At 44.2% G+C, this 25,655-nt stretch overlaps 1 protein-coding gene across 1 annotated transcript in view; it reads right to left on the bottom strand.

Annotated features, from left to right (window-relative positions):
• Positions 1–1,714: 1,714 nt before the first annotated feature.
• Alk (ALK receptor tyrosine kinase) overlaps positions 1,715–25,655 on the bottom strand; it is a 688,619-nt gene continuing 664,678 nt past the window's right edge. The window contains exons 25-29 of the mRNA XM_027424412.2: positions 21,593–21,685; positions 18,547–18,648; positions 9,058–9,192; positions 8,370–8,460; positions 1,715–3,771 (exon numbers count right to left, since the gene is read on the bottom strand). Of these exons, the coding sequence (XP_027280213.2) occupies positions 3,082–3,771; positions 8,370–8,460; positions 9,058–9,192; positions 18,547–18,648; positions 21,593–21,685 (1,111 nt within the window). The 3' untranslated portion in view covers positions 1,715–3,081. The remainder of the gene's footprint in view (positions 3,772–8,369; positions 8,461–9,057; positions 9,193–18,546; positions 18,649–21,592; positions 21,686–25,655) is intronic.

Raw genomic sequence — 25,655 nt, 5'->3', positions numbered from 1 at the left:
AAAGCCCCATATTTTAAAATAATAAAATTGTTCTGCAATTATATGATACTTTACAGTCTTAGGGTTCACGAAATAGTATGTGGAAATGACTGTTTGAAAAGATTGCCTTAAATTGATGAAATAGCTTCTTGGTGCTTAGTATTTGGGACTTTAGAGGCTCTACAGTCTTCTTCCGAGCCAAAAAGGAGCTGGTCAAGATGGTATTCTTGAGACTGTCATTAGACGAGTGTTAGATAAAGGGGAACCATGCCACCAGTGGGAGAGCCAAGAGTCCTGGGTGTGGGTAGCACAACCAACCCCACGGCAGCTGGGGAGTGAGACGGCTGCTTGTGATGTCACAGCTCATGATCACATCCAGGTTGCAGGGTAGGGGCAGTATTGTCTTTTTGTGCATGGAGGTACCACCAGGTCGATTTAGCTCCAGATGGCCAGGACTCAAACACCACTTGATGCAAGGGAGTCCAGTCCTGTCTTCGAAGCAGAATGTACCATTAGAGAAAGTTTGTTCCAGCTCTTCTGGTTTGCTATAATTTAGAGGTGTCACATATTAACAAACTGGTCATTCCTCACAAATTGCCTGTTCCACAGTGGAACAGCCATGACCTTTTTGATTCCTTCGTTATAGACAACAGAATACAAATAATTATACTAGCTTGTGGTTTAATTAGCATGGCTCCTGCAAACCTTAATTGGGCCTGTTCACATTTGAAGTGGAACTTGCTATCCTGGTTAATGAATGCATTAAAGTCCAGTATCTGCATAAATTGCCATAGCCATATGGCTGGCACAATACTTAGTAATCCAGATTCATGGCACCTAGGGGTTACACCAACCTCAATGAAACATCTTGATGTCATCGTAGCTCAGTGTGGAGTTGTTTATTGACTTATCCATGTACACAGGCTCGAAGATTGGACCATCATTTACATGAATATGTAATAATGTAATAATATGTATATTCAGTATGCTAATAGAGACGATTAGAGAAAAGCAGCAAATCTGTATTAGTGGTAGTAAGGCACAACCTGAATCTTTTAAGTTTTTAGAGTGGAAAGGGGCAGGATTTCCCACCCCCATTAATAACAGAGTTAGTTCTTCAGCCATGAGGCACACTGCCTGCTTAGTTGGTTAGAAAATGGAGCTGTTTTCTCAGATACAGACAGCTCCTCTGGCATTAACCTTCAGTGTTTCGCAAAAGTGAGATTCTGGAACCCCTTTGGGCGGTTTGTGAGCTGAAACAAGACTTTTTGACTGTTGTTACTATTTTTGCATCAAAACAATTCTTGCCAAGGCTCAAGAATTGTTATCCACACAGTTCTCACCTGTCTTCCAGCTTCAGGGACACCCGATGGGAAATGTTTGGGGCAGTTATGGAAAAGGAGTTACCAATGAATCCTTAGATATTCAGAACCAATTCGAGGGCCAGGCAATTGCCTTAAGGAAACTGAAAAGTTGTCTGGAATTGGCATAGAACACAATGGATCTCCTACACTCAGAAGTGACACTTTTGAAGAAGATGAAATGGCAAGGTGGGAAGAAAGGCGCGCGCGCGCGCGCGCGCACACACACACACACACACACACACACACACACACACACACACACACACACAGTCTTTACACTTGGGAATGCTTTACCTAGCAAGTAACAAAACTGTTTTCCCCCAAAGAGATGCTTGTCATAGCTACCACCAGGACCAAACTGGACATGAGAATACAGTAAATACAGTAGTGGAGAAAAGGGAAATGAACATACAGATAAACTCGGTATTGCATAAGCATGTGTATAAAATTTAATGGGTTCCCGATTCCATTTCATAGAAATAAATTTCATCTGTGAAAACCAGGTTCAGAACGCCCACTGAAACACAGCATCAACCTCAACTGTCCAAGCAACCCTTAATTCCTTTCCTCACTGCCACCTGGAGGAAAAATGCTTTTTGTAATCTGCATCTGAGATACTATATAAGTTATGCTATGACTATATGATCACATTTGTGTTCCCAGCACACCAGGATCTCATGGCTAAGGGAGAGAAAGCTTGGGGGGCGGTTGGGGAAGGATAGGCCAGGTCTAGGCCACTGGAAGGGCACTGGAATGGCCTAAAGAGTCACCAAGGGGAGGAACTCTGGTATGGGAAGGCTTGGGCCTCAGATGTATTGACATGTATGGCCACAAATGGGTATCTTTCTATATGTCTATGTATCACTGCTACTTAATTTTTTCTTAAGTGATCAGATCTGAGTTAATGGAAAGTTTAGATACAAGTAATTTCAATCTTGAGTTTTAAATCCAGTAGGAAACCTCACACTCAGTACTTTTACTTTTAGTAGGAAGATTTTCTTAAGGCATGAGGTATGTTGAAAGGGCGTTTGAATTGCTGGATCTCTACTGGTGTTTCATTGTACACAAAGCACTTGCGATGTATGCATTTTGCTTGGATGAATATATACACGTTTGTCACTACACTACAAACTAGTCACGACATTTTTTTTTTTTTTTACAATAGGCAATGAGCTAGAACAATTAAAAGCCTCTAACCACTACCCACAGCGATGTTAGCTTATGATTTTTCTTTTCCAAGTAAATAACATCTCTCCCCATGCTGAGTCATTGCAATTAATGCCTTCATTTCTGTTCCCTCGCCCCTCGAATGGGCCATGTCCACAAGGCAAGGAAACATCCACGACTTTCCCTGTGAGACACGGAAGCAGCTATTTCTGACTACACCGAAGCAGAGAGCACACAAAATTGGAAAGAAGCCTTAGGGGACTGTACAGCGGACCATGCACGAAAACTTTACGCAACCAATCTGGGCCTTGTACTGATCACTTTTTTTAAAGTGGCATTTTCTTCTTTTGAAAGGATAGATGAACCCATGCTCAAAAATCTTTCTAATGCATTTTGAAAATACAGGTTTTCCCTATTATTATTATTTCTTAAATGTGGCACTTCAAAACAAATTGGCACAAAATGAAAGTGATATTTGGTCTCTGGTTTGGGGTGGAGCCATACAGTCAGTCTGTCTTCCTCTGGGAGGGCTCCTGCTCAGCCAGGGGGAGAAGCTAGTTTGGTACAGGGCTCAGGGCCCCGGCTGGGTGACCTTGTTCTTGCTTTTCAGCACGGTGTCCCCGGGGGCAGCGGTGGCTTCCAAGGGGAGACCCTGCTGCTGGTAGCCGTAGTTGACGTTCCCGCAGGGGAAGTGGCGCAGCCTGAACAGCGGCACCTCCTTCATGGTGGCGCTCAACGCCGATGGCTCGAGCAGCAGCGCAGCCCCGGGTCTACGGGGTCCCGCGCCCGGCCCGGTCCAGCCACCCTCTGCCGCTCCTGCCCTCGCCTGCGGCTCGGCGCCTGGAGGGGGATGGGTCTTTTTGGCCGGCTTCTCTGTGAACCACGAGCCGTAGGTCGGGTTCCACAGACTGGTTGGCTTGTTTCTGGAGCCAGCGCTCTTGTGCAGCTCCGGGGGAGGGTTGGGCTGAGAGAACGCCATGTTCACGTGGCCACGATCGGCCGCCCCTCGGGGCGCCCGGCCCGCGCCGGCTCCCGCTCCCGCTCCCGCGCCCGCACCCGGGGGCTTCTTCACCAAGGGGCCTGGCGCCACCAGAGCTGCGGGCTGGGGGGCAGCGGGCACCTCCTCGTGCTTCGCGGGCTGGGGAGACACCAGCAGAGGAGGCATCCCCTCGGGGTCTTTGGGTCTCATGGGCACTTTTTCCTCCTCCTCCACCACCGGGCCATATTCTATGGGCAGAGCTGTGTTGATGACATCTGGATCCTGTGGGAAGGAGGAGAGAGGACGGTTGAAACGGAATCACAGAGATGTTGGATTTAGACGTGATCTCACAGGGAGTAACATCTGTTTACAGAGGAGCCATTTTTGTCAGCTCGACACAACATGTCTGTGGGTCATTTTCTTAAGGATTGATGTGGGAGGCCCCAGTCCACTGTGGGAAGTGTCACCCCTGGCTGAAGGTCCAGTGTTGTCTAAAAAACAAACTCAGGAGCCAGCCAATAAGCAGCCTTCCTCCATGGTCTCTGCTTTAGTTCCTGCCTCCAGCTTCCTGCCTTGATATCCGGCCCTGGTTTCCCATGATGATGGGCTGTCAGGTGTTAAGAGGAAGTAAACCTCTCCTTCCGGAGTTGCATTTGCTCGTGGTGTTTACTGCAGCAACAGTAGACTAATATATTAACAGGTAGGCATAAGTAGTGAGCAAGCATCACTGTTCTTGGAAACCTTAGAAGAAAGCATTGTTGTAGGAGAGGATACCAGGTGCTTATGGCCTTGGGGCCGTGGGATGGGGGCAGTGCAGAGCAGAAAGCCCCTGCGGCAGTTTTTAAAAACAGATTTTAAAAACTTTATTAATTTTAATCTGTTGTGTGTACGTGTATGTGTTCGGACATGTGTGTGCCTTGGTGTGTGTGTGAAAGTTCAGGACAACCCTATAGAGTGGGTTCTCTGTCCTCCACTTTGTGGGTCCTGGGATGGAACTTTTGTCATTTGGTTCTGGCAAACAAAAACCTTAACTTGTTGAGGGCCCTTGCTGAGGTAGTATGACTTCTGTTTTGCTTTAGGTAGGGTGGCAGAGGAGAAGGACACCACTCTTGGCTTACTTACAAGGGGTGTCATTTGTTCTTTTCCCATGTACCTGTAGTTTTCGTCATATTTGGGTGATTGGCTCCTGATGGTGACTTTGTGTTGTATGTTGTCATTACACATGCAGCTGTCCCAATGTTGAGACTCATTTGCCCATTCAGATGTGATGGGGCTTTTGTGGAGTCGAACAAATTCTCAATTGTGATGAGAAACCATTCACAGAAAGAGCTTGGTACTAGACCATCGTTATAGTCATAGACTGTATTAGGAACTCGGATGCAGTTGCCAGGGGTTTAAGGAAAATTTGTTGGCGAAAACTCCGGGGAAATTTATTACAGTAATAGTGTATGCAAATGGAGGGGAAACCTCCATTGTTTAAGTTTTACAGAAGAGCTCACCCGTCCAGTGTTTATTAACAAAGGGTTTAAGAAAATAACAACAAATATCTTTTAAAAAAACATTTCATTTCTTCCCTGTTTCTTACTTTCACAGTAATCCATTTAAAATATGCAGCTGTAGAATCATCTGCAAAGGTATTACATATTTGGAAAAGAAAAACCAAAGAAAGTGTGTGAGCGTATGTATGCATTTATGAGTGTATTCTATCCCTGTTACAATGGAAGTTAAATGTCATGAAGCAAGGGTCCCTGAACTGTCTCTCCCCTGATAACATGGTCACTGAATTCCACCTCAATGAAGATGGCAGCTCCCTTTTACAGCAGAAAGGCCTGAGAACATTGAGGCAGTGTGGCTAGAGAGACAGTTGCTGAAATCTGGAGAAAACGTCCATCCTCGGTTCCAGATGAGGGAATGTAGAGAGATGGTGGCTCATTGTTTGACTTTTCTAAAATATCTCAGTGGTGTGGCCACTGATAGGTTCCCCACACTCCAGCAGATGAGCCCATTCCCGTGCACATGTGGTATTGGACTGATTTTATGTCAACTTGACACAAGTTAGAGTCATCTGAGAGAAGGGAACCTCAATTGAGGAAACACCTCCATAATCTGGCTATAGGCAAGCCAGTAGGGCATTTTCTTTATTAGTGATTGATGGGGGGAGGGCCCATCCGAGTGTGGGTGGGACCATCCCTGGGCTGTGGTACTGGGTCATGTGAAAAAGCAGGCTGATACAATCCTTTTCACCAAAGGAACTAGGAAACTTGGAAACAAACTTCCAAATATGTAAGAGAAAAATGCATGGTCCCGGAGGATAGGAAGGGCCAGGAACTCCGAAGCTAATAGGGAGCATGAGATTAGAGGAGAGGGAGCTGGCAGAATGTGAGAAGAGGGGAGAGGAGGAAATGGAGGAGCAGAAAGGTTGAGTTGGGGGAAGAATAGAGGAGAGCAGGATGAGAGATACCATATCAGAGTGAGCAATTATAGGTCCCAGGAGAGATCTGGCACTAGGGAGATTTCCAGAGATCTACAAGGATGACACCAACTGACAATCTAGGCAATGGTGGGTAGGCTACCCTAAATGCCCTTCCTCTATAATGATACTGATGACTACTTTATATGCCATCCTAGAGCCCTCATCCAGTGGCTGATGGAAGCAGAGGCAGACACCCACAGCTATACTCTGAACTGAACTCTGGAACCCAGTTGCAGAGAGGGAGGAATGAAGATCAAGGGGGTCGGGACCAGGCTGGTGAATCCCACAGAAACAGCTGACGTGAACAAGGGGGAGCACATGGACCCCAGAGTGCTGTCTGGGAGGCCAGTACAGGACTGATCCAGACCCCTGAAAGTGGATGTCAATGAGGAGGCCTCGACACCCTATGGGGCCTCTGGTAGTGGATCAGTATTTTTCCCTGGTATAAGAAGGGACTTCGAGAGCCCATCCCATGTGAAGGGATACACTCTTGGCCTGGACACATGGGGGAGAGCCTAGGCCCGACCCAGGATGATGTGGTAGACTTTGGGGAGCCCCTGTGGAGGGCCCTACCCTCTATGGGGAGTGGAAAAGGAAGGGGAAGGGGCTGATGGGGGTTGGGGGAGGGGGAGAGGGAGAAGGGATTGGCATGTGAAATTATAATTTTGTAAAAGTAAAAAAAAAAAAAATTAAAAAAAAGCAGGCTGAGCAAACCATGAAGAGCAAGCCAGTAAGTAGCACCCTCCATGGCCTCTGCATCAACTCCTGCCTCCATGTTCCTGCCCTAACTTCCTTCAGTGATGGACTATGGTATGGAAGTGTAAGCCAAATAACCACTCTCCCTACCCCAGCTTGCTCTTGGTCATGGTGTTTCATCACAGCAATAGTAACCCTAACTAATAAATATGGTAGCACCAACTGGACTTAATGGGTTATCCAAAGGACACACAACAAACAAGAGCAACAACAAAAGAGGACCTGAAGCTGGGAAGGAGCCATGTTAGGGAGACATCAAGGAGATGGAGAGGGTAAAGTGTGGGGGGTGGGGGTGGGGGTGGGGAGAAGGGAGAGTGTAATTAGAAGTGAAGCAAAGGGGACTAGCCAAAGGTGGGTGTTGGGTAAGGGAGAATATGCTAATTTAATTCTGTATCCTGATAGGTTCAGAGCCAGGAGGGAGGGAAAGATCAGACACACTAAAGAGAAAAATGGCAACTGACATGAAGTCCTAAGAGGTAGCTGGTGACATCCTGATAGGAGATAGATGGACTGGGGCATGGGGTGGCTGCTGAGAATGGTGGCAGATGCTGGCAAGTCTGTGCCAGAGACAGGGAGGAGAGGAACTCTCCCACCACCACCTCTCTCCCCACCTGATGATGAGTGGGAGGCACTGCTGGAGATGAAGGTGAACACTTACAATTCTGTAGAGATGGGAGGAAGTAGGAGAGGGATGTACAGAGAGCCCAGGATTGCTAGGAATCCTTGTGACTTCCACAGCCTCTCCAAGCCTAGCCCCCTCCTCAGTAAAATGGGACAGAATGAACCCTCCATTAGAACAAAATAAAAAGACACAGGAAAACAACTTGTGTAGTATAATTCCATGTAAGTGCTACTGATGGTTGGTTTGAACATTTCCCTTGATTGCTTTAGCAGTCATACAGTTACTATTTAATATTATTTGTCTGGCCAGGTTGTAAGTCTTGAGAGCTTTCATTCTCTTTGAAGTCCCAGTTTCATCTACAAAACATTAGCTGTCTGGCTATCCGTGATGCTACAACAATATGGCTACCTAAACAAAACCTGAGCATCAACAGACATACTAACAGGGAAGGGGGAAATCTCATGGGCCCCACACCAAGACAAAGAACTATAGGCAGCTAATGATGGTTGGGAGGGAGGATTACTCTTTCCCAGGGTGGCATTCTCTAATTGGTTATCCAGTATCAAGTTGTTGGCTCTGATATCACATACACACACACATATACAAGGAGCACAAAATGGATTCAGTAGGTTGTATTTATATGGATATATATGTAACAGTAATAATCAAAGAAAAAGACATGAATTTAAGAGGCAGTAAAGAGGCTGGGGGGTGTTGGAGAGGTTGGAGTGAGGAAAGGGAAATGATGTGATTATATTTTAATTGTTAAAAGATGACAACAAAAACCCATTAACTAGCAGGATCAGCTAATGTCTAGGGCTGTAATTGGGGTGCTGGCGAAGAAAGTGGAAGTTTCCAGTGTTTATTGTAGGATGTGGGTAAAGTGGGATGCCAATCATATCGTTTCAGAGATGAGGAATATTGAGTCTCACTATCACCAGTCTTATGAGATTATAAACATTATAAAATAGCAATGTATAAAATGCTCCCATGGAGATTAAAGGCTAGTCAAGGGAGAAAACACATTACCTGGGTGCAGTATTCAATCCTCTCCAAAATGATGGCGAAGTTGGGTCTGTCTTCAGGCTGATGTTGCCAGCACTGCGTCATTATCCGATAGCTGCAAGAAGGAGCATGTTAATGGATCAGGAGAAGCATCTGGGAAGGCCTCTCCCCCATCTCTTTTCTCAGTCAAGCCAAAGCTTTAAGGATGGGAAGACATCTAGGTCCAAGTGGTTGATCTATTCTGCCCCCTGCTGGTGGGACCAGAATCATGCCCAAATGTAAGTCCCATGAAAGACCCAGCTATTTACATCAAATCCCTAAAGCCATGTTTAGGATGGAGTAGTTTAATTCCCCATTTTGTTTTTGGAAAGAAGGTGAGGGGATGCCATAGGGGGCAGGAAAAAAAGCCATAAGGGGAAGAACTATTTATGGGAGATATACACAGAGTGCTGGGCTGATGGGTGGATCTGGGACACACAATTCCAGAGGCCAGTCTGAAATGTAGGGCTCCTGAGTCCACAGCCTCCAGCTCGGCAGTAATGAGATGAACTTATTGTGTTTGAAGGCTGGAAGACAAACCCATCTTACTGAAGTCTCGGGCACACTGTGTTTGGAGACATCTTAAAAGAAGGCTGTCACTTTCCCTTTAATATTAAAGAAACATATGTGATCCAGTGCTTAGTTTTTAGTAGGAAGTTCCCAAAGTTCGTACACAGGCCCGGGGCAGTTCTTAGGTGGGTCCATCCGTCCGCCACTGGTGACAAACTCCAGAACTTCCTGGTTGCTCTTGCTGGGGTATGGCATATACCCGAGAGAAAATATTTCCCACAGCAATACTCCAAAAGACCTGGGCATGGAACAGAAGACACAGATTATGGGTGTGGATGCATGCAAACGCACAGCACACACGCACGCATGCACGCACGCACGCATCTTTAGTATATTTTCCTTTATGCTGTTTACTGTAAAAAAAGGGTGTGCTCTCTCTCTCTCTCTCTCTCTCTCTCTCTCTCTCTCTCTCTCTCTCTCTCCTCTCTCTCTCTCTCTCTCTCTCGTCTCTCTGTGTGTGTGTGTGTGTGTGTGTGTGTATGAGTGCACATACACACATTTGTGCACATACACATGGAGTCCAAAGGACAACAACCTTAAGTATTGTTTCTTAGGAAACATCGACCTTGTTTTTTGTTTTAAATGATTATTTAATTTTTATCTGAGTGTTTATAGAGGCCAGAAGAGGACATCAGATCCCCTGGCACTGGAGTTACAGGTATTGTGAGCCATTCAATGTGGGAGCTTGGAACTGAACCCAGGTCCTCTGGAAGAGCAGCAAGCACTCTTAACGAGGGAGTCTTCTTTCCTGACCCTAACTTGTTTTTTTTTTTTTTTTAATTAAGCAAAAAAATTAAAACATATTCTTAGATACCATCTCTCAGTGGCCTGGGGTTCACCAAGATGGCTAGGCTGGCTAGTCAGTGAACCCCAGGGTCCATCTGTCTCTATTCCCCAGTCTCTAGCATTATAACATTATAAGCGGCACTGCCCCTCATCTTTTTTCTTGTTTTCCTTCTCGTGAGTTCTGGAGATTGAACCAGGACCTTTTGCTTGCAACCTACAAGCCCTTCACTGACTGAGCTATATCTGCAGTCCAGAGGACATTCTAGGCCCAGAAAAATGGAAAGAATGTTCAAGCATTCATATGACTCTCTATTAAAAGATAACCGGTTAGCATACTTTTCATTCCAGTCAAGCTCTGTGTCTAGATTTCTTTTATATAACCATAGCTATTGAACCTTGATAATTTTACTCATTTCATGATAGCACAACCATTTTCCACGCTAAACATTTTATAAATAGACTCTGAAATGCCTGTGAGAAATTCTATTGAGATGTAACATGGTTTGCCTTATCATATTGTTTTCAGTTTTCAAAATATTTTAAACGTTGAATGAACATCTTTATGCACTTTGATTTCAGTTCATTTTATTTTAATTTTTGTGAAGGAGTCTCATTTTGTATTTCATTTGCTACATAGTCCTGCTGGCTTCAAACTCAAAATCTCCCTGCCTCTTGAGTGCTGGGGCCACCACACCTGGCTTTTGTCAATTTTTTAAAGATTACTTAGGACAAACCATCTGACTAATAGAATAGTAAAATCAATAATATTTCTAGTATAATAACTAGATTTAAAGAACACAAACCCTGAAATCTTGTGTTACCCTCCTAACTCTCAGTATGTACATTAGTAGTAACATTTGCTCGCTTTAAAGCAAAATACAACAGGATAACTTTTTAATTAAAATTTTTATCTTTATTTTTTATTTTATGTGTATAGGTGTCTTGCATATGTCTGTGCACCACATGCCTTCAGTGTCAACAGAGGTCAGAAGAGAGCATCAGAGCCCCTGGAACTGGAGTTTCAGATGGTTGTGAGCTGCCATGTGGGTGCTGGAAACTGAGCCCAGTTCCACTGGAAGAGCAGCCAGTGCTCTAACCACTGAGCTTCTCCCCAGCCCCAAGGGCCCCTACCTCAAAAAAATAGAAAAGACAAAAAAACCAAAACCTCAGGGCAGAAGTGTTCCCAGCCTAATATTTTCCGTTCTTTGTTGTTGTTGTTTTCGAGACAGGGTTTCTCTGGAACTCTCTCTGTAGACCAAGCTGGCCTTGAACTCAGAGATTCACCTGTCTCTGCGTTCCCAGTGCTGGGACTAAAAAGCGTGTGCCACCACCACCACCCGGCTCATTTTCAAATTAATTGAGTTAGTGTTGTGGGAGAGCATGGCACAGTGCACATGTGGAAATCAAACACCTTTTAGGAGGCTGTTCTTTTCTTCCAGCCTGTTTGTTCTGGGGATTGAACTCAGGTGTGGTGGGGAGTGCCTTCACCTGTAGGCAGTCTCTCCACATCTGCTGGAATATGGAAGCTCTTCACTTCACATGGAGTGTTTTACTAAAATCTTCTGATCTACTCCTTATTTCTCTCCAACATATTGTCTGTTCACATCTTTTGCATGATTTTATTGGTCAGGGTATATTATTTTAGTATCTCGGTTTGGCCTTTGAGTTGTAGACATTCTTTGTATGTATTAAGGATGTTAGTCCTTCCGCACAGCAGAGCTGGCCCTGGTGAAGTGAGTGCTCATGAGCCTGCCCTGAGGGTGTGATAGCAGGAGAACTGTGTCGTGCCCCCCCACCCCCACCCCCCGTTCCTTGCGGCCTGTGTTGCATTGGGTGAGCTAGCTGGGGCAGTTCTGGAGAGTTCACCTCGTGGTGAGGACAAGGGCAAGCTGGTGGGCTGGCTGGCCAACCCAGAACCAGTCCCAGGACCAGAGTTATGAACACTTGCAAATAAGGATGCATGTGACTCACTGTGACCCACTACAGCTTCCATGACAAAAGAGATTTTATTTTCTTTTAAATTTTATTTTATTGTGTGTGTGTGTATGGGAATTGCCAAGGTTAGAGGGAGGATACAAAGGGTCAGGAGGATAAATGGAACTGGGGTGCATGACGTAAAATCCACAAAGAATCAATAACAAGTTTTTGTTTCTTTAAAAGATGTTAGCCATTTATCAAAAAATAAAAAATGCTTATTTTTTGGTAGAGTTGGAGGTAGAGGTAAGAATTCCCTAGTGGTTGGCTGCTTTGCTTTTCTGATCTTCGACTTGAACCCTAATATCTGTCTCTGGGTTTTTATTATTCATGCTACAGATGTGCTTGTTTTTCTCTCTTCAGTTAGAATTTGAGGGGACTGAATCCAGGATCTTTCATATGCTAGGCAAGTATTCTGTCTCTGAGTGGGGTCTGCCTACTTCCTTATTATTATTATTATTTTTAAATTTAATCTTGGGTAGTGGATCATGTTGGTCCTGAACTCACTCTGAGGCCAGGCAAGCTTTGATATTGCAACCCTCCTGCCTCAGTTCCTTAAAAAGTTATAATTACAAGAATGTACCACAAGGCCTAGCCAGAATACTTCTATTAGTTGCTTGATGATCTAACTTTATGTGTATCAAAGGCTTTCTTTTTCTTTTTCCTTAATTTTTTTTTGGAGGGTGGGGTTAGAGACAGGGTTTCTCTGTATAGCTTTGGAGCCTGTCCTAGAACTCACTCTGTAGACCAGGCTGGCTTCGAACTCACAGATATCTGCCTGCCTCTGCTTCCATGGTGCTGGGATTAAAGGTGTGCGCCACCAATGCCTGGCAAAGGCTCACATTTTCAAGTAGTTAAATGTGTTCACTACATTTTTGTAATTTCTTCTATTTGTTTTACAGTTGTGAAATCTTCTCTTCACCAAAGATTAAATAAATGTTTACTATTTTCTAGGTATGTTTGTTTTTCTCTCTTGAATTCATTCAGAATTTATGTATAGTGGGGAGGGAAGGGTCAAAAGTGGTTTGTTTCTCTGAATGATTCTTCCAGCACTTTATAAAATGATTCCCCTTCCCTATTGGCTTTTGATTAAAGACAGGGATGTTTTTAATAGGCACTCCCACCTATTCCTTTCATCTGCTTGCTTTCTGCATTGACAGTATTTTGTTTCGCTTTTTCTGTCTGTGTTTTGACATCACATAAGACATTTTCTTCTTTTTAAAAAGGTATTTGGTTTCCTGTTATTTGTTTTAAAGGACTTTTGAGACCCAGTTTATTAAGTTCCAGAAATAATACTTTCTACTTTGATGACATTTTTATTTCCAACTCTTAGTTTAATGATCAGATTTTGGAGAAAGAAAATCTATCTTTGTTCTAGTATCTCCATGCAGGGTTCTGCTCTTAGTAAACATTGCCCTAAAGAAGTAGGAAAATACACTTCTTCGGAGCAGGAATGCTTTCTTTTATTGTTACTATGTTGGTGAAATTAGCTGCCTGTAAGTTGCCAGGAACATGAATTATTCCCTCTCAGGTGGTCTTTCTGACCTCTAAGGGGGAAAAGAAGACCCCTCCCCCAATACAGCAAACATCAGTGTGACAAACAAAACCCAGTCTCCAACAAGGAAGATGTCTGAAGAGCCACAGCTATATAGTCTCTGCTGGTCTATAGACAATACATATGGATAGATACTAGTTGGTGATTGCAGTATCTTTTGTTAGACAAGACAGGCCCAGAGTGGCCTCAAATTCCCAATCTTCCCACCTAAGGGTTAGTGTTACAAAGTTAGAGTTTTTTTTGCATTATAAAATTGTTTTAAAATATTTCCACATTCCCTTTTATGGTTTGATTTTTTTTTCCCCTCATTGGCTCTTGTACTATGGATGGACATTTTTTTCCATGTTGATGCTGTAGGCCGTGTGTCCTTTTCATACTGCTCAGCAGTTTCTGTCCCTTTAGCTTTCCATCCCCCGACTGAGGGGAGTTAGGTTGTTGCTATCTTTTTGGTTGTATAAACTATGTGCCAGTGGGGATATTTGCCCAAGTCCGTCCATGTCAACACTTCTCTAAGGTGACACAGTTGAGAGCAGAACTGATGGGTCATAGGACATTCATGTATTCAGAACAATTACTAACTTGCTGATGCTATTCTGTCTTTGGGTGGGTTAGGTGGCTGTCACTCTCTTTGGTGCTCATGTGATTCCTCTGGAGGGTGTGTTAACACAGATGGGTAGGCCTCCACTCCTGCAGTTCTTGCTTCATGAGGCTTGAGGTGGCTGGGTGGGGAGCTGAGTTTGGAGTTGCTAATGATGAGTTCCAGGTTACCCACTATCTCTGGCCTGTGGACACTCAGTGGGTTAGGTCAAGGCAGATCTCATGGGCCTAGAAATAATGAAGCCACTTGCTCAAAATAACCCCCATGGGTTGGGAAGGGGAGTTTCTTCCATCTTAGGACATTATCTCAATATGGGGCTTTCAGAGCTCGGGGACATTTCCATTGTCTTGCATTTTCTGTGCTAGGAACCATTTCCAGGCCACTTTGATTCCCCAACTTTTTAACCTCTGGCCAGTTTCTCTAGTTTTCTGCTTGAAAACATGCAGAGTCATTATCAGCTCTGGCCTGGAACTTGACGGCGATAAGTTTGTGTGGTTCTTGAGCTGTGAGGCGTGGCACCTTGACACTGGGGATGTACATTCTATTCTGCACAATGTTCCTTTATTGCTTTGACATTTTTAGTTTCTGTATTTTCCGTGTCCTTCTTCCCAGGACTCTTATTTTGCTAGCTTATCAGATCAATTGGCTTAATCCTCTCAATTTTCTCCTCTTCTCTTTCCTGCATTTTCCATCTCTTTAGAATTGTTTCACTTCCCTGAAGTTTAACTTAATTCTGTATTCCAATCCGTTCACAACTTTTACATTTCAGTTATCAGATGAAAAAAATAAACTTCATTTTTTAATAGAATGGTTCACATTGAGAAGGGATTGTATTATTAATATTGTATATCTATGCACTCTATACCCAGTTCTCACTATTTTTAGCAACACATTAACATGGTACATTAATTACAATTAATGGATTAGCATTAAGGCATTATTAACTAAAACCCATAGTTTATTCAGATTTCCTAGGTTTTCACTGAATTTACCAGTTCTCTTCCCGAATCATATTACTTTGAGCTGTCATGTCCCCTAGGCTTCTCTGAATGGCCTTGTTCTTGATGGGCAGATTTGAACAATCCCAGTCAGGGACTCAGTGGAATATCTCTCACCTGGGACCTGCTTTACTCATGATTATACTAGGGCTGAGGAGTTGGGGGAGGACCACATTTGCACCCCTTCATCTCAGGAGTATGTGCTACCAAGGTAATATAAATACTGATGTTGGCCTTGAGCAACTGGCTGAAGCTGTTTTTTTCAGCTTCCTCTACTGTGAGCCTCCCTCTGACCCCCCTCCCACCCCGGTGTCCTTGGAAGGATGCTGTACGTACAGCCACATGGGCTTCAGACGGCCTCCTTGAGGTGTTGATCATATTTTTATTCCCGAGAATGTCCCCCTCCAAAGGACTGTTTTATTTTCCATTTTCATGTGTGTGAATGGTGTACATGTGTGTAGACACATGTATAGTGTGCATACAGGTGGGTGCAGGTCTATGTAGAAGCCTGAGGTTGATATTGGAACTCATTCTCCATCACTCTCCAACTGTGTTCACTAAGGCAGGGTCTCTCAGTAAAACTCAGAGCTCTCCAATATGGCTAGTTGTTGTGGAATAATCTTTTTGTACACTGTGATTTTGTGTCACTCTGATTGCTTGAACAAAAGGCTGAATGACCAACAGCTAGGCAGGGTTTCAGGCACAGAGGATGCTGGGAAGAAGAAGGGTGGAGTCACAAGCCAGATTGAGAGGAAGCAGGAAAGCAGGATGGACAGTACATAGATGAGGTAAATGAACCTCAGGGTAGCACATAGATGAATAGAAACAGGTTAATATAAGAGCTAGCTAAAAACAAGTCTAGGTTATTAGCCAAGCTTTCATAATTAATAAGAAGTCTTCATGTGGCTATTTGGGAGCTGGCTGGGCAGACAAAGACTCACTACAGCTGGTCTCACAAGCCAGTTTGCTGTAGGGATCCCTGGTGTCTGCATTCTGAGGCTGGAATTACAGGTGGGCTATCATTCTTGCATTTACATATATTCTGGGGAATCTGAATTCAGTCCTCACTCTTGGCTAATAAGCTCGAGCCACCTTCCCAACACCTGTAAGCATTACTTTAAAACAACTCTCTGTCCTTTACTTAGGGTTGCAGTATTTTGTCTCTCTGAAGACAATTGTAATGTTAAAAGGATTTTCCTAGTATTTTTACGTCTTCTTCTTCCCTGTCCAGTTGCTTGTGCCTTTTCTTCATTATAACCATCTCTCAGATGTTCATTGTTCTTGGCTGGCTGATGGTATTTTAAGGTTGGACTATCAAAAGCTGAGGAGAAAGTGCTATGTAAGCGAGCCAGGTGTGGCTTTTTTGGTTTTTGTTTTCCCGTGGTTGCTGGTTTAACGAGAAAATGCCATTCACTGGGTGGCTTAACACAACAGAAATTTGTTCTTGGATGGGTCTGAAGCCTGCACATCTGAAATGAGTACTTTTGGGTTTAAGTCACAATGTTAGTGTGATGTGGCTCCCTTCCTCTGAGGCTCTAGGGCAGCCGGTCTCAACTTGTGGGTCTCTGCCCCTTTGGGGGTTGCATATCAGTTATTTCCATTATGATTTATCACAGTAGCAAAATTGCAGTTATGAAGTATTGATGAGATGATTTTATGGTTGGGGGTCACCACAACATAAGGAACTGTATTAAAGGGTAGAAACATTATGAAAGTTGAGAGCCACTGCCCTAGGGCAAAGTCCTTTGTTCCTCTGATACTTCTTTCAGCTCCTGATGGCAGCTGGAGTCCTTTCCTGTGTGGCTACTTCACTAGAGGCTCTGGGGTCAAACCCTGTTCACGCCTCTGTATACGAAGAATTTCCCCATTCCCCAGCTCTAATAGGAACACTGGCCTTGGCATTTGCTTCCTCCCAGGAGATTATCCAGAAAAAAAAATCTACTCTGCCTCAAGATCCTTAACTTAATCACACCCCTTCAGGAAGTTTGAGGTGGGGCTATGGATTTGCATATTTGCATTGTTAATGAGGGCCAGGGGATCTGTTGTTGTTGACCACTGGATTAGGTTCAGGCAAATCTCACTGCCCTAGAAATAGCCAAGGCTCTTGCTCATAGTATCTAACCTAGGTTAGATGGGGGCTCTGCCATTGTGGTGGTTTGAATGAAAATGGATGGCCCCCGTAGGCTTATAGGGAGTGCTACCATTAGGAGGTATGGCCTTTTTGCAGTAGGGATGGCTTTGTTGGGAGGAAGCACATCACTAGGGGGTGGGCTTTGAGGTCTCAGAAGCTCAAGCCAGGTCTAGTAGCTCACTCCCTGCTGCCTGTGGATCCAAATGTAGAACTCTCAGCTACCTCTCCAGCACCATGTCTGCCTGCACTATGCTGTGCTTCCTGCCATGATGATAATGGACTAAACTTCTGAGCTGTAAACCAGCCCCCAGTTAAATGTTTTCCTTTGTAAGAGTTGCAGTGGTCATGGTGTCTCTTCACATCAATAGGACCCCAAGACAGCCATCTTAAGACATCATCATTGAATCAGCTAACAATTGTGGGCTTCTGGGATTAGAAACTCATGATCTGGTGATCAGTTTACAGCCTCATGGGCAGCCTCACCTGTGAGTCTATGCCTCATTGCTCACTTTGCTCAGGAATCCTCTCATCGATGGCCTAGTTGCCAGTGTTCTTGGTGTAGAGAGGACACACCCTAAATTAGGCAGACTTTGAAAGCTGTTCTTACATAGAATTGAGTACCTCACCCTTGCTGATGTCTATACCATTGAGCCCAAAGGGACTTTGATTGACTCTCTTTGGTGGGATTCACCAAACTTGATGGCAGAGGAAGGAGAATCCCCAAGATTCAGAGGTGGAGGGCTGAGCCAGAGGCTCCTATTTTCTGTACCCCTACTTTCCATTCCTGGGTCTTCTGGGACCCTCAGGAAACTTAGCAGCCTGATTCTGGATCTGAACTGTGGGTTTGGATGTCAACATTTGGATGTCAAGTGAGGGATGACTTGTCCATGAACTTGCTCAGGTCTAACTTGTTTTAAGTGGTTTCCCCCCCTTCATCTTTCTGTTTTTCTTCCTATTGTGGGTTTTAATTTAATTCAAAAGACTTTCCTTACTGGTGTGTGTGTGTGTGTGTTTGTGTGTGTGAAAGAGAGTGTATGTGCGTGTGAGAATGTGTGTGTGTCAATATGTGTGTGTGTGTTTGTGTGTGTGAAAGAGTGTATGTGTGTGTGAGAGAGTGTTGAGTGTGTGTGTGTGTTGTGTGTGTGTGTGTGTGTGTGAGAGAGAGAGAGAGAGAGAGAGAGAGAGAGAGAGAGAGAGAGAGAGAATGTGTGCAGGGGGCTTGAGTTTAATTTGCCACTTAAAGTGACAAGGGAGTCTCAATGTGTGGCCTCCAAGCCAGAGAGCTCAGCATTGCTTGGGAGCTTGGTAGAAATGCTACTTTATCTGGATCCCATTCCTGAAAAATCAGCTCTCAGGGTGGGGCCTTGTGATGTGCATTTTAAGCAGCCCTTCTGATCACTCTGATAAACATCAACACTTAAAAGCCTCCACAGTGACTTCTTCCTCCTCTTCTCCCTACCAAAAGAACTCCTGAAGGGGTGTGGGCCAGTTGGGCCAAGATCATCACTAAATCACAGTGATACTTGGAGAAGGGTATCAGGAAGACTCACCAGGTATCTGTCTTAGAGGTAAATATTCCTTCCATGAAGGCCTCTGGGGGCATCCACTTCACTGGCAGCATGGCACACCCTCCCTTTCTGTAGTAGCTGGCCCTGTGGGGGAAGAAGAGGATATCAAGCTTGGATCGGAAGAGGTCAATGAACAGAAACTCTGCCTGGAAGCTCGAGGAAGAGGCTGCAACACTTCCTGCCTGTGAAAAAAACCCTGAAATTAAAGACAGGTCCTGGGTGACTGGGGAGGAGAGCAGGGGAGCACAGATCATTTAGTTAAGAATCTTGGTGTCACTTAATGGCCCACTGGAGGCACGGAGGAAAAGATCTATGCAGTGACTAAGGTCCCTGCTAGCGGCTGTTTAGATTTCCCTGTTGGGTTTTGTTTATTATAACTCACAATGAATAACATTACTTCAACCTTATAAGTACAGCATGTTTCTGATGACCTACAGTAATTCGAGTTCCAGAATGGGAGGGCTGAGAACAGGGCTCCTGTCTTATTCATTTCTGATCCTCTATTATACTTACACAGTGGCATTTCATTCTCTGTTGGCACTCAACAAATAATCTAGACAGCTGGCCAGAGGCTGCTTCCTGTAACACATCCAGACAGAAGGACACAGGGCTGGCTGAGCATGGGGATAGCTTAACACAGAGATGAATTAATTTATTAGTTTTCATCAGTAATGCCATTGATGCAACTGGCTAATAAGAACTAATAAATTAACTCATTTACCCGTTAAGCCAATTCCACACCTAGTTTGATGTTCTGTGCCTGTGCGTGCTTTGGGAGGCAGCTTTCCACCAGCTGTCTACACTAATTAATGACTTCAATAAACATGTTCTGAGTATTCGGATGTATCAAGTGTTCTGCCATGTACTGAGGACATAAATAAATCATAGTTTCTCTTTCTCCTAAGGATACAGGTCAGTGGAAGAAACACACCTGAAATCACCTCCTATGATAATCGTGTGGGCATGGAGTTCAGTGACATAGATGGAAGATTGATTTTCTGTATAGAAAATAAGGGCATATACAGGGGCAGCATCACAGAGAGGTGGTCAAGGAGTTCTCTCCAAAGACCATTCCTGATCCAGAACATCGACAGATACACGGGACTTGAGGGAAGCAAGGATGGCTGAAGTCTAGAGATAGGAATTACTTTACTTTGGATCTTAAGGGTCCCTAGAAGCCACATGCTAGAGCCTTGGCTACCAGCCTGCTGCACTTCTGGGATGCATCAGAACCTTTAAATGGTGGGGCTTATCAGAAGGCAGTTAGGTCATTGGGGGCATGCTCCTGAAGATGTGTGGACCACAGTTCACTCATTCCTTTTTCTATCTTTGCTTTAGTCCACCATGAGGTAGACATGGTGTCATGTACTCCTGTCCCCATATACCACAGGCCAGAAGCATTGGAGTCAAACATATGGGCATGGACTGAAGGCTCTGTAATTGTGGTCCAAAGCCAATACTTTCATCCCTATGAATTCATTTAGCTCATGTATTTGTCACAGAGAAGAAAAATCTGACTTCCAAGGAGTTAGTTGTCAGAGAGGAAGACCCAATAAGGATAACATGCTACACTGCTCTATTTGAAACTGGAGGCACCCCCCAGTGTCCTGAGAAAGTACAGGGAGGTGTGCAGAGACCGGGGGAGGAGGCTGTGATGGGTAACACTGAGGCTCAGCTTCGCAGACTACAGAATCACCTGGATGCTCAGTGTCTCTGGGCATGCCTATGAGGGATTATTTTGAGTAGGTTAACTGAGGTGGGAAGACCCACCCTGAGCAGGATGGCATTGTTCCATCGATTTCGGTTCTGGACTGAAAAAAAAAAAAAAAAAAAAAGAGGAAAGCAAATTGAGCATGCATCTCTTTCTGCTTCCTATTGTGGGTGTGATGTAGCCAGCTGCTCCAAGTTCCTTCTGCACTGGTTTCCCTACTGTGAGGGACTGCACTTTTGAGCTGAGAGCCGAATAACCCTTTCCTCCCTAAGTTGCTTTTGCCAGCATATTTTCTCATAGAGATAGTTAGAAAACTAACTAAGATGGGGGTAAAAGGCAAAGTGGGAAGATGTGGAAGTCCTGTAATGATGGCAGCAGTAAATGGCTCCAAAGAATTCTTCACCGACTCTGTCCTCAATACACTATGGCCTTAAGGTCCCAGCACAGAAACAACACCCCTGGCCCTTTAGATATGCTATTACTTCTCACCAAAGTCCTCAGTAGTTTCCGGATGTTCTTATTCATTCTATGGATAATGAAAGCTCCATGGAACCACATTCCCATTTCTGAACATTGGGGAAGGGACCAATTAGTGACCATGTAAAGGAACCGCTTGCTCATCTCGTCTAGCAAGTCAGGGTTGCAAATAATTAGAAATAAGAAACTACAGGTTGGGAAATAGAGAGAGAAAGTGCAACAAAACACTATATTTTATAATAAAAACCCTTACTTATTACTATTAGTATATTATTTATAGTGTTGAGGACCAAGACTGGACTTTGTATGTGCATGACAAGTACTTTACCAACATGCTACATCATCATTCCTTCATTGTAATTTTTATGTAGTCTCGAGACTGTGAGGCAGGCGGAATGAAGCTGAATGAGGAACCTTTGTGTTTTGAAATGTATTTCCGTGTCTCTGAGTGTTGACAAGGCTCAGTCTTCTGTCCATCCTGGGGAACTTGTGTCTGTGGTGATGAATGTCACTGCAATAATTTAGAATTTTTGAGTGTTGAGGGCAGAAGTAGAGTAATACATAAAGTCCACTTCAAAGCTTTTCAGACATCAAGTGCCCATGTTATGTTAGAACATGGCAGGATAAGAGAGTTAGAGTCAGAGCGATAAGCCAAGATGAAACGTGGTGAAAGTCCTGCTGAGATTTAGACTGGGCACTAATTAGAGGTTCCTATATCCTGGAAGGCACTCAATGCAAGTCCACTTGGGAAGCTGACAAGGTACCAGATGATGTAAGGTGCAAACCATCATAGACATCTATTTGAGGAGACTGGATGGTGGAGCAAGGCAATTCTCTCACCTGTAGATGTCTCGGGCCATCCCAAAGTCTCCAATCTTTGCTATTCTTCCAGCTCCTGGACAGGTTAGAAGACAGTTTCTAGCAGCAATATCCCTGGGAAGAAAAATAGATGAGAAAATAGGTTTCCTAATTTTATACATAAAACATCCTACCACCTTCACCTCCAGTAAAGTTCAAACAGTTCTTTTCTTCTCTCTGTATTTATGTTGTTATGTTATACTTCACTGCAGAGGAAATAGCAATGCCAATTTCAGACCAGGATTAGGGGAATTGCTTGAAAACTGTGGCAGTTTCAGTGAGAAATGTCCCTTCTAGGTTCATGTATTTGAACACTTCCTGGTTCCTGGCTGGTAATGTTTTGGGAAGGTTGTGGAATCTTTAAGAGGTGGAGGCTAGAGGAAGTACATCACTAGGGGTGACCTTTAAGTGTTTACAACCCCACCCCACTTCCAGTCCACTCTTTGTGTTTGTGGGTGAAGATGTGATCTCTTAGCTTCCTGGCACTTCTCTTACCATTATGGACTCTTCCTGTGGAATTGTAAGCCTAAATAAACTCTCCTATAATTGCTTTGATCATTGTGTTTTATCTCAGCAACAGAAAAGAAACTACTATTGAAGGTCTCTTTAACAGGCCCAAACATGGCAAATATGGAGCCAATAGGTTTGTCCCTTTCATCTTCCCCCTTCCTTGCTAAACCATGGCCCTCAAGGTTCGTTCCCTTATTTGGCCACTGAGTCCTGTCTGAGACTGAACTGTAAGGTCCAACTATTAAAATACTGAGGTCCAACTATTAGCCAGCAATTAAATTTCATTGTTTTGGTAAATTGTCCAAACCAGGACTTACAAACTCACCCTAACATAGACTGATTTCCCCCTTTCTCCTTAAACCACTCTCACAGAAACATCTGTTTTCTGCCTTTGCTGGATCCAGAGGCAGCCATCCCCCCTCCCCCTCCCCCAGGGTATAAATCTCCTTTGTGCTGAGACTCTGGTATCTGGGTGTGTCCTGGGCCAACTCCAAGGCCCCTTACAAATGTAACAATGCTTAGTAAAATATGAGTAATGACACCAGCTAGAGGAGAACTTGCTGGACTTTTACTGAGTGTTAGGCATTGTTAAAGACCAATTCTCATTACAGACAACACAGGGGCATAAGAAATGCTGTCTGGCTTTGGGATACTGTTATACATAGAGCATGGCTTAGTGTTTTGCCAGTAGTTTGAAGAAGTGTTCCAGAGCAGTATGACTTCCAATTCAAATGGGTTACTGTATTTCCAAACATTTCTTTTTCTTTTCTTTCCTTTCTTTCTTCTTTCTTTTTTTTATAGCCAGTGTGGTTTTAACACCTGTGATTGTATCTACTGCCTTTGCTAAGCTACGCAGCTGAAGAGTCACTTGGTCTACGTTAAGAAGTTGGCACTCTGTTCCTGGCCTCCAGGTGGCTCATTTTCCTGCAGCATGCCTCTGAGGTACCACCACTGCACTTTCCAGATTTGTCCCCCTTGACCCCAGGCTGCTTCCACATAGACATACATGTGGGAACCAGACCCCAGCCAGAAGTCTGGAATGCAGTGCTAATCCTGTTAAAGCTCTATGCAAACAAACAAACAAACAAACAAACAAACCAGGTACCTTAGGGGGCACAGATGGTGTTTTTATACTTTCAAATGGCTTCATGGAGGTTCTTATCTTTGGTTGAGAAAGAAGTTGGAGGATAAACAACTGGCTAAGATGACTTTTAAAAATGAGCATGGGCAGGGGGATTTCTCAATAGTTATGAAACCTGCTGTGCTGTTTGGTAACACGAGGAGGACTGGATTTAGACACCCAAAACCATAAAAATGCCAGGAATGATGTGGTGTCATGCCTGCAGCTCTAGCCTTGGAAGGTGGCTACAGGGAATCTTCAGAGTATGCTGGCTAGCAAGACTAGCCATATCAATGAGCTCTGGGTTTGACTGAGAGACTCTGCCTCAGTCAATAAGGTAGAAAAGTGATAGAGAATAATTCCTAACATCAATTGTGGGTCACCACATATTTGAGCACACATGTGCACACATACACATATATGCCCATATTTATGGAAAACATGCATGTATACATACCAAAACTACACACACACACACGGGAAGGTGGTGTCTGGGTGTGTCCTCTATTCTTAGCACTTGGAAGGGTATTCTGGGCTATATAGCAAGTTCTAGGCTAGCCTGGGCTACCTAGTGAGACCTTATCTTTAATTAATTAATTTTTAAATTCCAATTCCAGTTCCCCCTCCCTTCTCTCCTCCTGCTACCCCCACTCCATCCCCCCATCTCCTATCTGTTCCACGGAGAGGCCAAGGCCTCCCCTAGGAAGTCTACTAAGTCTGTCCCATCATCTAGTTGAGGCAGGACCAAGGCACCTCTCCACCAACACACCCGTGTCTAGGCTGGGCAAGGTATCTCTCCATATAGAATGGGCGCCACTAAGTCAGTTTGTGCATTAGAGTTAGATCTTGGACCCACTGCCAATGGCCTCATATATTGTCCCAGTTGCACCTTTGTCACTTGTATTAGGGGAATCTAGTTCGGTCTTACACAGGTTCCCCATTTGTCAGACCTGAGTCAGTGATCTCTCACTAGCTCGGGTCAGCTGATTCTGTGGGTTTCCCCATCATGCTCTTGACTCCTTTGTTCATATTCTCGCTCCTCCCTCACATTGATTGTACACCAGGAGCCTGGCCCAATGGTTAGTTGTGGGTTTCTGCATCTGCTTCCATCTGTTTCTGGAAGAGGGTTCTAGCTTTTCTGGGCTTGTGGAGAAGGCTGGGTATCTTTTGCTTTATGTGAGATCCCATCTTAGAAAATAAAATAAGGGAGATGGCGAGTAGTTGAGAACAGTTGGTGCTCTTGCGAGGACACGGGTTCAGGTCCCAGCACCCACATGGTGACTCCAGTTCTAGTGGCTGTGATGTCCTCTTCCGACAGCACAGATACCAGATATTCATAGTGCACATACATATCCTCAGTTAGTACACTTGTACTCGTAAAAACTAAAGGAAAGAAAAGTCTACATTTAAATATTTTTTTAAAAATATGATTTAAGGATCATGGCTCAAGATTCAGAAAAATGGTTTGGAGTGAGAATTGGACATTTGTTAATGCCACTAACCCAGTTCATAAGGTTTAAGCTGAATTTCTGAGGAGCAGTGGTCCACATAATGTCCAAAGAGAACCTTAAAAGCATAAAATGTGTGGCATGAAAACAAAGGAAAATAGCCATTAATTCTGAAGAGAAATATGAAGTGGATTGGGGAAAATGCTTATGTCTTCCAAAAGGTCTTTACCCCAAAGTATATGAGACCATTGCTTAAAAAGTGACTTTGAATTTAATGATAAGGATATAAATGTAATAGCATCAAATACACAATACATGGCACATACATCTTGAACTTTTAGCAAACTGTGTCCAGAAGCAACAGATTTCAGTGAAGAATGAATGTGGGTGTGTGTGCTCTGAGTGGCAGCCTGGGAATCCAAAAGGCAGGTTCAAGGGGGTGGGGCAGGGAGAGGTAACTGTTGTGGAGCATCCCATGCAGCTCCTAGCCAGAGGGAAGCTGTAAAAGGCACTTCTCTGATACAAACTACCACAGGAGTCCAGGAGAAAAGCTCTGATGGAGGTGAGCAATTTCTAGACGGCCCCTTTTGCTTCCCACAGGTCATTCAACACAAGCTTCACTTGACCTTTGACAATTCAATTTCTTGAAAAAGACAAAATGAGAGGCTGGGGAGGTGACCCAGTTGGTAAAGAGCTTGCTGTAGAAGCATAAGGAACTGAGTTTGGATCTCCCAACCCTCACATAAGCAGCCAGGGGAGGTGGCTTGTATTTGTAACTTAGCAGTGGGGAGGCAGACACAGGCAGATAGATCTCTGAAGCTCCTTGGCTGGCTAACCTAGCTGAAGTGATGAGCTCTGAATTAAGGGGAGGACTCTGTCTTAAATATAAGATGGAGAGTGACTGAGGAATACACTTGATACCAACCTCTAGTATGTGACACTCTTACACCTGCAGTCATATGTGCAT

The sequence above is a fragment of the Cricetulus griseus genome, chromosome 7 (genome assembly GCF_003668045.3).
Source record: "Cricetulus griseus strain 17A/GY chromosome 7, alternate assembly CriGri-PICRH-1.0, whole genome shotgun sequence".
Taxonomy (NCBI): domain Eukaryota; kingdom Metazoa; phylum Chordata; class Mammalia; order Rodentia; family Cricetidae; genus Cricetulus; species Cricetulus griseus.
The sequence above is the reverse complement of the archived record's forward strand: the minus strand, read 5'-3'. Positions and strand labels throughout refer to the sequence as shown.